Here is a 12,225-nt window from a genome sequence, read left to right as displayed (position 1 = left end):
GGAATAAAAACTTGTCATAAACATAGAGAAATCTATGAGTCTAACTATGACTCCTGTCACAGGTGGTTCTGACCGTCTACCATCCACCTCACAACCTCAACAACCACATCTAGTCTCCCAATGGCTCCAAGAAACTACAAATTAACCTTCCACCATTGAAGATCTTAGAGTTGATCAACTTGGAGGCCTTGCACAGATATCACAACAACTACTCACATCCAACATGTCAAACCAGGACTACCAAGCTATCATGCTCACCTACCAGGCTGATCTTAAAGAAAAGCAAGCAAAAATTGTTGATGAAGCTGGTCATGATGCTAACTGTGATGCTTGGTTGGATAAGGAATTCATCATTGAAATGGATGTGGTGCTAGCTAAGTTCAGGGAGGAGTACATCACCATTTTGGGAAGCAATGCTAGATCCCTAACTCCACAAGAGGTGTATGATGTCATCAATGATGTCTACAAAGATCAAATCAAGGCTTTCCACAATTTTGGAAAAGCACTTCAAATCACATTGAATGGACATCAAGAGAATATTATGAGAATGGTGAGGGAAAAGATGGATCAAATCATCCCCTCTCAGACTGAGATCAAACACCAATTCAAAACTTTCTTAGAACAAATGTCAAGGTATGATCTCAATGGGATTGATAAGAGTGTCAGAATCCTTTTTAGATTTGCACAAGGTAGTTCAAGATCACATCACAAACTCCAATGACACAAGGTGGAAGCTGGATCAAATGCACACTGCAAGATACACTCCTTCTCCTTTGGTTATGGATGAAATTTAGAAACATGTGCAAGCTACATTTGGACCATCTACTGCTATCTTCACTTCACACTCCTCCCCATAATACTTTCAAGATCTCAAGACACAAGTGGCTTCTCTAGAGACCTCAAATGCCTCTCTCAATGTTCAAGTTCAGGCTTTGACTTCTATAGTAAAAAGTCAACAATTTGATATCAAGACATTGCGCACTCCGACAAGCATCTCCAGATGTAGAACTCTGTTGCTTTGGGAGCCATCATGGGGAAACTCAACATTCCACTGCCCTCACTACCTGAAGACATAAGGCCAGAAATTCTAACTCCCCTCCACATGCCTGTCACCAAGACTAAAGGAGAGATTGAGGCTAGGATTCAACAATCCAGGGATGCTAAAGCTAAATCTATAAAGCCTATTCAGGTTCGTCAAAGCTCAAGTGCTCAAGTTGATGTTGGCAAAGAAAGACTTCAAAAGGCTGCAAAAGGACCCAATCAAGACCAATAATTTAGTGAACTTCTTGTAGTACTAAGAATGTTTCTTTAAAACAACTACATGACCTACAAGAAAGCCTTGGACAAGAACATAAACTTCATCAGGACAGTGGTTGTAAAAATTGATAATTTCTCGGAGAAAAGAATGGTGGTGAATATCAATGATGGGGGTGTGGACAGATGTCTTCAGGTGTCTCTTCCAAATCTCAAAACTCTAAGAGCATCTGACTTGGATACACAGATTGACAAGGTAAATCCTGTTATTCCAGAAGACACTCAACTTCTCCATGAGCTCAAGAATGCACAGATAACAGCTTTTCCTGAAGCCTATTTATATCCACACAAAGGAGTAGTTTGCATCTGCCCAACAACCAAACAAAGCAAACACTTCCTTGTTCCTAAACTCTGTGTCAGATCAAATATGTGGCTGATCATGACTTTGCAGTCTGATCTAAAGCACAAAAGGAGCAAGAAGCATAAGGATATTGAGATGATAAAGATCTTGGACAGATATCTTGTAAATACTGACACCATGTTGCCAAACACTCAATACAATCTAATAAATGACAAGGATGATGATGAACATAAGAATGATAAACAAAATCCCTCTAGATCAAATCCAAGACAATCTTCAAAAGCAACTGATAGCAAGGACAAGAAGCAGGATGAGAAGAAGGAAGGTGACAAGAAAAGAGGAGAACAAATAAGAAGCAAGAAAAGGCATGATGGCTCAGAACCACAACAAACCCTAAAAATCCAAACAACTCAAGCTCAACCTTCAAAGACAACAATCTCAAACAACAAATCACCTCAAACCTCTGAGACCAAATTACTATACAAACAAACTGCTAACTCCTTTCTGTAAATACCAATCACCACATGCCAAACATTTCTCAAGAAAATCACAGACCTACCCTCTATAAAACCATCACTCAAAATTAACCACAAGTCTGTTGGGAGAAAACCTAAGAAGGCCAAGCCTACTTCAAAAGTTGAAGTCACTGAAAGGGCCATCTGGAATTGTTTCAAGCAAAATGATTTTCTACCTTTAAACTTGTGCATCTCAGATGAAGATTATTTTCAATAACTCGTTGAGGAAATAGTTAGAGTCTGGGTTGTAACTATAAGGAAAGTAAGAATCTACTATGAAGATGGATCCTTCACATTTCTAGGATGTACCTTAATGGACACTCTCTCCCACATAAATCAAAAGAGTGATAAGCCTACAAAAGGATAAGGATATTGCTACAAGAGCATGGAGATCTGTTTAGCTGAATGGTTGATTGAAAGGGAGGAAAGAAGAGCAAGGAATAAATCTAAATCTGAGGAGAGGATAAGGAAGTATAATGAGGAGATTGAAATGTACATTAAAAGATCAGAAGAACTCAAGGCCAAATGAATGAGAAGAATCTCTAAAGATGGAAAATTTCTAAACATCAAAGCTAGCAAATTCACAAGATTTAGGATTGATTTTCTAAATGGTTATCCAAAGCAAGACAGACTCAAACTTGTGGAAGCTCTAGAAAGGACACCTGTAATAGAAGAACTTGAAATTCTTGTTTACTTAAGGGTCCTTATTAGAGAAGAAACAAAAGCAAAAACTGTCTTTACCTAAATATTGTAACTATTTAAATTCAAGAAATCTCTTAATGTATAAATGTTGTAATTGTGTCAATTTTTATGTATTAATCTTATTTTCAAATGAAGTTTGGGGTTAGTCTTATTAACATACATGAATTTGGGTTAAGCAATCTTCTCACAAATTGGGGAAGATTGTTGTGCAAGACATGCCTGCACTATAACAAGACTAAGTCAAATTGACAATCCTGAGTAAGTTGTATTGTAATCTTAGTTTGCATTTTGTATTATAACATTTAAACTCTGTAAAAATGTCAAAGACCAGACTTGAGTATTTTTCCTATAAACAGTATCAAGCCTAAGAATTCTAGCTGGAAGAAGATCAAGAAGATCATGCCTCTGAAGAATTATGAAGAAGCTTGGAGTTGAATAAATCTGTTTTGAAAAAAATGTTCTAAGTAAAGATCTCTACAAGTCACAGATTTAATATTATAGAGAAGTCATTTGAGAACTCCAAAATGACTTATAGAGAAGTCAGGAAAGCTACTAGAGAACTCGGAGATATAGACAAGCCAAATTGAAGACATGAAGATTGAAGATATCGAAAAGTCATTTCTTCACTAGAGAACTCTGATATATCGACAAGTCAAGATATCACTAGAGAACTCTGAGATATTGACAAGTCAAAATATCACTAGAGAACTCTGAGTTATCGACAAGTCAATTGGTCACTAGAGAACTCAGAGATATCGATAAGCCAAAGTGAAGACATGAAGATGAGAGATCTCGACAAGCTAAATTCTCTTATAGAGAACTCAGAGACCTCTACAAGTCAAAACAACTATAGATAAATGATAGATCTCGATAAGCCATTATACTTATCGAGATGTCAAGTTCTCTATATAACAAATTGGAGATCTCAAGGTAAAACTCGAAGTACAAAATGTAGACCAGTTCAATATCCAAGATTATCATTCAACAAATAATCCAATTAGTTGGATTAACAAGTCTACAAAAACAACTTGAAGAGTATAAGATCAAAGGCCAAGAGTAACTGGCAAAGTAAAGTCACGGGCATGCAAGATTAGCAGGATACACTAAGCTAGAAATATAAAGATTTGATTATATAAAAATAGGGTTTAGTACATGTTGTTGCATGCTGTGTAATAACCAGTGTTTACTGTTCTATAAAGTAAACACTGGATGCTTTGTCAGTTGTAACAATTTAGATAAGAAAATATAGTATTCTCTCAAGGAAGAAGCTAAGCTTTTTATCAACAAAGAGCCTAGAAAATTTGTAGCAAAACATTCTTAATTTTATTATAAAATTAAGTGAGTTTTGAAAGATCTGTGTTCTTTACTGTTACTTGTTTAATTTCAGTTTTAACACATTTCACTACAAGATTTAATTTACTTTGTTCACCACCATAAATAAATCAAGAAAAGCAGAAAAATATTAAAACACATTCACCCCCCTCTGTGTGTTATTCATTACCTAACAATCAGAAATTGTAATTAATCTCAAAATTCAATGAAACTCAAATTTTACAAATATAAAGAATTCATTACTAAAGCTCGTATAAAGTTATATTACATGTACGTTATAATTTGACATCAAATTTTACATGTATATTAGAGTTTCTTAACAAATTTCACCATATTAATGCCTATAGGCTATGGTTTCACTCTAGGAGAGATGCTGACTAGCAATAAATTTTTAATGCCAACAGTAAATTCTGGCTCTTCTGAAAGATCAACATCGTAATTCCCAGCAGCAGGCCTTCATTCAAAAGAGAAAACCAAATTATCAATAAAGTACTCCAGAAGTTGTAATGCAAGTGTACCGGGACATATCCTCCTTTCTGCACCAAAAATATCATATTTATCTCCCTACTAAATGTTATGTCAAACCCTTATTCTCCTCTATTCCCAGTCAAGAATCTCTCTGGACTAAACTCCATCGGATCTTTCCACACCTCATCATCCCTTGCCATCTCCGCCAACATAAAATTCACCACAGTATTCTTCGGAATCAAATAAACATCAAACTCCACCTCCTCATCCATCGAATGTGGCAACAAAAAGTGACCAGGTGGATGACGCCTCAAACCTTCCAACACAGTTGCTTTTAAGCACGGTATTCTCTGCAACTCTTCCCCTACACCACCTCTTCTCCATAAACTCCTCTCCCTCTCCCACAACCGAGACAATTTCCTAACAAAGCTTCTCCTGAATTTGAGGATTCTTTTTTTTTTTGTCCTGATTATGTACAAAAATAATCCATGAGTGTTACAAAAAATGTTGAAAAACTATGTACACTAGAAATTTAAGTGATGACATGATTCGACACTCCAAATGCAACTATAAATTTATTAAATCAAGTAGAGTATTTTTTTTAGAAAGCCTTCCTAAAAGTACACGTGGATTAGACAAAAAGTCATGACAAGATTCGACACGTCAAATGTAAATAAATTCAACTGAAATTAAGTCGAGCAACGTGTTGTTTTAGAAAGCCTAAAAATACAACTGCATTTTGACAAGAAAAGTTAAAATTAAGCATACTAGCAACACAAATAATGTCATGATTCGACATGTCAAATGCAACTAAATTCAATTAAAATCCAACTAGAGCAAGTTGTTATTTTTGAAATCTTGAGTACCAGATTGCACTATCTACACAAACCATTATGTCCAAGTTTTGACAAAAATATTGAAAACTATGCACACTAGAAACTCAAGTTATGACATGATTTGATAAAAAAATAAAAAGTATGCACACTAGAAACTTAAGTTATGACATGATTTGACATTTCAAACGCAACAAAATCACACAAAATCCAAGCAAAGTAAACTTTATAATTATTCCAAGAATTTGACAAGTAGTTGAAAAATTATGAAAACTAGCAACTAAATTCAAGACAAACTTGGACACCTCAATAACAACCTCAAATTACTACATTAAAAAATAGAGGCATATAAGGCTTTCGAATGTCGAAAACTATTCCAGGACTATCGCACAAAATTAAAAAACTTTGAAAACTATTAATATAATACAAGACATGACTGGACACCCAAACAGAAACTCAATATAAGACATGCTTGGATAGGTCCATCGCAAACAGAAACTGGTAAAATGAAAACAAAGTTAAGTGCGGGTTTGGTAACCCTTAAACTCATGCATGATTTGATATTGTTTTTTTAATTATGGAAACTAGGAACTGAATACTCTCCATAGTGGGACACATCAATCACAAACGACCTCACAACTAAATGTGTTACATGGTTTGACATGTATATTGCAACTAAAAAGTAGTAAATTGATGAAATTAGGCTTATATGTACTTTCTGCAACCATGAACTAGTAGTGGACCATTTTTGATATATTATTAAAAAGTTCTACAACCTAGAAAGTGAATAAATTACATGTCCTGGCACGTCTTTTGCACGTAAAATGAAAGGGCGTCTACATAAGGTTGTCATAATCATAAATTCATGCATCATTTAACTAATTTATTAAAAACTCTATAACTTAGCAACACAAAGATTACATGATCATACACATTTTTTGCAACATGACTTTCATTAAATGAAAGGACTTCAGCATGAGGTTGTTACAACCATAAACCAATGCACTAATTTGCTCTTATTTTTTAAAAATTCTGCAATATAACGACTTAATACGTAAATGATGTGACACTTCAAATGCAAACTAAAACTCCTAAAATCAAAGGGCCTGGACGAGGCTCTCACAACCATAAACCAATCTACTTTGTTTACTTGATTTTTAAAAATTTTGCAAGCAGTTATGCAAGCTAGCAACTTAATATACCCAATTATTTGACATAAGTAATTTAGAGAATAACAACTTCATATAAAACTTAATTCTAATTTAAAAACGTAATTATCTTTAAAAAGATTGAATCTCAACAACCACTTATACAACTCAAAACAAAAAATGCTCAAAATCAATCTTCAATTTTATAATCAAATTTATATCACTGAAAACAAGCAGATCTACAAATTTGATACCATTTTAGTGGGTTATGTTACCTGATTTCCGATTTGAAAGAATTTTGGAAATGTAGTTTGACTTTTGATTTTGATGATGAAGAACAAACCAATTGTCAATTGATTTGTGTATTTTTCTTCAATCAATCTGTAAGCAATCAAAGCAATCGTTGATGATAGTAGATGTGAAAGAAATGAAGATGTTTGTTGATGAGAAAGGAAGTTGCAAGTTATTGATGATGAAGAAACTGAGCAAGAGTTTCCTGAAGTCCATTTATCTTTCTTTTTTTCTTCTTTTTTGTATTCATAGTATTTATGCAAAATAAATTGTTCTCTTCCGTAAACTTACAAATATTTTTAAAAACAATAATTATTTTTGCAGAAATTTTCATTTTTTAGTATATTTATGAAAAAATCCCATTTTTTATAAATAACAAACAGTAACTAATTTTGTAAAATTAATAATAAATAATAATTTATTTGAAAATTTTAAAAAAATTATGAAATAAAAGATTTAATTCTTATAATTTTTAATAATTCATTTTTCAATCTCATAAATATGACTCTTTGTTTTTAAAAATTATGCAATGACTATTATAATGTTAATAAACAATTATTTCTTAAAATAAGATAAAAATAAATAAAATGTTAATAAATAAATATTTCTTAAAATACGATATAATAAATTTAGAATCTCGTTTTAAATCTTTTCCGATTATCCATCATTTATAATGTTTTTCAAACAATCACAATTCCGTTCATTCACGTGTTCATATTCATACATACCACGAATTACTGCCCGTTTATATTCATTCCAGTCTTTTTTTGCATCATTCGTATAGTGGGTTTTGGGTTTTGGGTCATTTTGTTCATCATCATTTTTGTGATATACACACGACTATACACACACTATTTCACTATTCTTGCATTATTGCCATGGGTTGTGTCTAACTTACATAAATCCTTTGTTTGATTAATGTTTGTGCATCAAATCTGTAGTTAATGTCCTTTGACTGTGTTCGTTTGATTATTGGCCATTTTAGATTCCGTAGTTTAATTGCATCTTTTACTGTCTATGATTCATTTGAGGCATACAAGAAGACGGTTATTCGAGCAGTTAGCACTATCATTTTATGTCATGTTATTGCGGTCTACCGGGGAAGTCATCACATAACTTAAATTACATTACCCTCACTATATCTTCATCAAAACTCTAAGAAGAGTCCCCCTCCAATTCTCAGTCTATGATTCATTCACAAATTTTCCAGTTTTACGTGTTGTTTGAGATACAAGGGTTGGTGTTGTGGGTGTTTTATTGTTGTGGGGTACTTTTTAAGAAGATATATACATCATATATATTTTGTCTGGGTGGATCTCTGAAGAAAAACGAGTGACTTGCGACAGTCACTTTCGGTATTGTATCTTATAATTTTTTCATTGTTCTTAATTTTATGTGTCATTTATTGTGTTTATTTTAGTGTTTATTTTTCTTTTTTCTTGTTAGTGGTATAATTTCATTAATGGAAACTTCTAGTAGCGGTGTTTTGGAGATTAGAGGGAGAAATATAAGGGTCGTTAATTCTATCTTTAGGGTAGGTTCTTTGAATGTAGGTACTCTTACCGGAAAGTTTTTGGAACTTGTCGATGGGTTAAAGAAAAGATATGTTGATGCAATTTGTGTGCAAGAGACTAAGTGGAAGGATGCTAAGACAAAGGAAGCCAATGGATTTAAATTATGGTATTCAGGTGTTGTAAATAATAGGAATGGTGTTGGTATTATGTTAAATACAAAACTGAGGAATAATGTAGTGGAGGTGATTCGATTTAATGATAGGGTGATGATGATTAAACTAGTTGTGGATGTTGTGGTTGTTAATATTGTTAGTGCCTACGCTCCGCATGCTGGTTTGGGACATGAGGAGAAAAAACTCTTCTGGGATTGTTTAGATGATTTAATTAGTACAATACCTAGTGATCAAATTTTATATATCGGGGGTGATTTTAATGGGCATATTGGAGAGCATTCTGATGGATATGTTGGTACTCATAGGAGTTTTGGATATGGTATAACGAATGAAGGTGGGTGTACTCTTTTAGAATTTACATGAGCTCATGAATTAGTGATAGTTAATTTTTGTTTCAAAAAGAGGGATGCTCATTTAATTACTTTTAAGAGTGGAGGTTGTAGCACGCTAATAGATTATTTTCTAACGAGAAGATGCAAAAAAAATTACAAAGATTGTAAAGTGATTCCGGAGGAGATGTGTGCTACGCAACATCGTTTGTTGGTAATGGATATTTTTATGAGGAGAAAGATGATAGTAGGTATTCAGGAGACGACACCGCGTATTTTATGAAAAAATCTGAAGGGTGAAAGAGTACGGATTTTCAAGAAAAGAATTGGTTTGGAATAAAGAAGCTTTGTTGGGGATGATGTAAACCAAATATGGAATCATTTGGCTTCGTTAATTTGGGGTGTGGATAAAGATATGTTAGGAATCATCTCGGGGAAAATTCAGGATAAAAAAGAGGCTTGGTGGTGGAATGAGGATGTGTAAGGTCGAGTAAAAGTTAAACAAGCACGCTTTAAGGAGCTTATATGCTGCAATGAACAAGAGGAATTTGATACAAAGAAAATTCTTTATAAGGAAGCAAAACGTCTAGAAAAAAGGGCGGTGGTGGAGGCGAAGGATAAGGCTTATGAATAAATGTATATAGGTCTATCTACAAATGAGGGAGCAAATGGAATTTATAAACTAGCAAAGGCTTGAGAATGGAGACAATGAGATTTGGGATTTGTCAGATTTATTAGGATAAAAATGCACGTATGCTAGTTAAGGATGATGATATTAAATGTAGATGGTATCACTATTTCAGACAGTTATTTAACGAGTCTCGTATGAGTGGAGAGGAGATTGAGTGGGAATCAGTTCATTAATCACATTGTGATTCTAATATACAACAAATAAATGGTGAAGAAATTGAGTTGGCATTAAGGAAGATGGGTAATGGTAAAGCCACTGGTCCAAACAAAATCCCTATAGAGGTATTGTGGTGTTTAGGTAAGGAGGGTGAACGGTGGTTGACTCAACTCTTCAATCTTATTTTTCGGACTGGTAAGATACCACATGAGTGGAAGCTTAGTATGATTATTCAAATTTACAAGAATAAGGGTGATGCGCAGAATTGTAGTAATTTTCGTGGTATTAAACTTTTAAGTCATACTATGAAATTATGGGAGCGAGTGATTGAAATTAGGCTTAGAAACAAGGTTACAATATCAGAAAATCAATTTGGTTTCATGGGTGGAAGGTCGACAACGGAGGCGATTCATCTTTTTAGGCGTTTAATGGAGAAATTTAGGGGATGTAGGACGGACCTGCACATGGTGTTTATAGATTTGGAAAAAGCTTATGATAGTGTTCCACGCAACATAATTTGGACAAGCTTGGAGAGTAAATGTGTGTCCTAGATATATGTGAGGGCAATTCAAGCAATGTATTCACAAGTATTGACGTGTGTCAGGACACCTGTCGGTGACACTCAATATTTTCTGGTCAAGATAGGACTTCATCAAGGATCATCATAAAGTCCATTTTTATTCGCAATAATTATAGATGTACTCACTAGAGGAATCCAGGATGTTGTACCGTGGTGTATGCTTTTCACGGATGACATAGTTATTATTAATGAGAAAAAGTCGGAGATTAATGAGAAGTTAGAACAGTGGAGAGTTACATTGGAGACTTCGGGCTTGCGTGTTAGTCATTCAAAAACTGAATACATGTGGTAAATTTTAGTAACAAACCGGATGAAGAGGGGGTTGATGTTCGAATTGGCGAGCATTTATTAGTTCCGAAAGAAAGTTTCAAGTATTTGGGATCTATGACTCATAACGATGGTAAGATGGATGCCGATGTTACTCATCGTATCTAAACTGGATGGTTAAAGTGGAGGGCTGCTTCTGGAGTACTGTGTGATAAAAAGATTCCTTCAAAATTAAAAGGAAGATTTTATCGAAGGGCGATTAGACCAGCTTTATTATATGGGGAGGAATGTTGTGCGGTAACGAAGGCCCAAGAATAACGCCTAGAGGTAGCGGAAATGAGGATGTTGCGTTGGATTTTGTGGCCGCACCTTGTTAGATAGATTTCCGATGGGTTTGTTCAGATGGTAATTAAAAGTTGCATCTATAATAAAAAAAAGTAAGGGAAGGTAGACTGCGATGGTTTGGACATGTTTGGAGGAAGAGTCTAACGGCTCCAGTGCGGAGAGTTGAAGGTTTAGTATTGCCGGGTGTGAGAAGGAAAGGAAGACCGAGAAGAACATGGGATAACCTACTTTCACTAGATTTGCATTATTTAAACCTTCGAGGGGATATGGTATTAGATAGAAGGTCTTGGAGGCGTCGAATTAGAGTGGTTAATTAACTTATGGGATAGATTGATCTTGTATTTTGAGGGGTTAGTAGAATATAGTGTTAGTAACATATAGTGTCAGTTTATTTATTATGTAAAGGTACTTAATTCTATTATTATTGTATTCTGGGTTTCATACATTATTGACACTAAACACTTTTTGGTAGATAGAATCTCTTAATTGAATATGCTATGAAGTTAGACTTTCCAACCATAAACAATTAGGCAAAATATGAAACTCTGATAGCTGGCCTCGGTCTAGCAGGGACTAAGAGTTAAGAATTTGAAGGTCTGTGGAGACTCGAAGTTGGTCATCTCCCAGGTGAAGGGAGAGTTTGAGGCAAGGGATGATACGATGGCTAAGTATGTCCGCTTAGTAAGAGCTGTGATGACCCAATTCGCTGAGTGCCATGTTGAGCACATCCCAAGGGAGGAAAATGCAAAGGCGGATGCATTGTCGAAGTTTGCTTCGTCTGAGATAGAGGAAAGTTCAGGAAGCGTATACTTTCGCGTTTTGAAGACACGAAGCATTGATTTTAATATTGTCGCTCCAATAGGGCTGGGGACATCATGGATAGATCCCATTAAGGTCCATATTCAAACTGGTTGGCTGCCAAATGACGTGACTGAAGCACGGAGGTTGGTTGTTCGAGCATTGAGATACTCAATAATAGATGGGATTTTGTATAAAAGATCTTATGTAGTTCCTTACTTAAGATGTCTCAGGCCCGATGAGGCACGCTTTGATCTTGAAGAAGTACACGAAGGTATCTGTGGGCAACACTTGGGGGGCAGAGCACTGGCTCATAAGATAACCCGTTTAGGCTTTTATTGGCCAGAAATGATGGTCGATGCCAAGAGTATGTGAAGAAGTATGATCGCTGTCAGAAGCATGCACCTGTCGTTCGACAACCCCCCGAGATGCTGACCTCCATCAACTCTCCCATCCCCTTTGCCATGT

General features: G+C 34.9%; 1 protein-coding gene across 1 annotated transcript; it reads left to right on the top strand.

Moving 5' to 3' along the window:
- The first annotated feature begins 8,366 nt into the window (after positions 1-8,366).
- Positions 8,367-10,318, top strand: LOC141660427 (uncharacterized). The gene is made up of 2 exons (XM_074467411.1): positions 8,367-8,925; positions 9,825-10,318. The coding sequence occupies exons 1-2, from the start codon at positions 8,367-8,369 to the stop codon at positions 10,316-10,318; spliced, it is 1,053 nt and encodes a 350-aa protein (XP_074323512.1).
- The last annotated feature ends 1,907 nt before the right edge of the window (positions 10,319-12,225 follow it).

This window comes from Apium graveolens, chromosome 5 (genome assembly GCF_009905375.1).
Source record: "Apium graveolens cultivar Ventura chromosome 5, ASM990537v1, whole genome shotgun sequence".
Lineage (NCBI taxonomy): Eukaryota > Viridiplantae > Streptophyta > Magnoliopsida > Apiales > Apiaceae > Apium > Apium graveolens.
This window is presented reverse-complemented; position numbering and strand designations above follow the sequence as displayed.

Excerpts from the sequence above, each read along its gene's own strand:
- LOC141660427 (XM_074467411.1), top strand. The coding sequence starts at position 8,367 with ATGGAAACTTCTAGTAGCGGTGTTTTGGAGATTAGAGGGAGAAATATA. Across the intron at positions 8,926-9,824 it reads ATATGGTATAACGAATGAAG|AAATTGAGTTGGCATTAAGG; the intron begins GTGGGTGTACTC and ends TAAATGGTGAAG.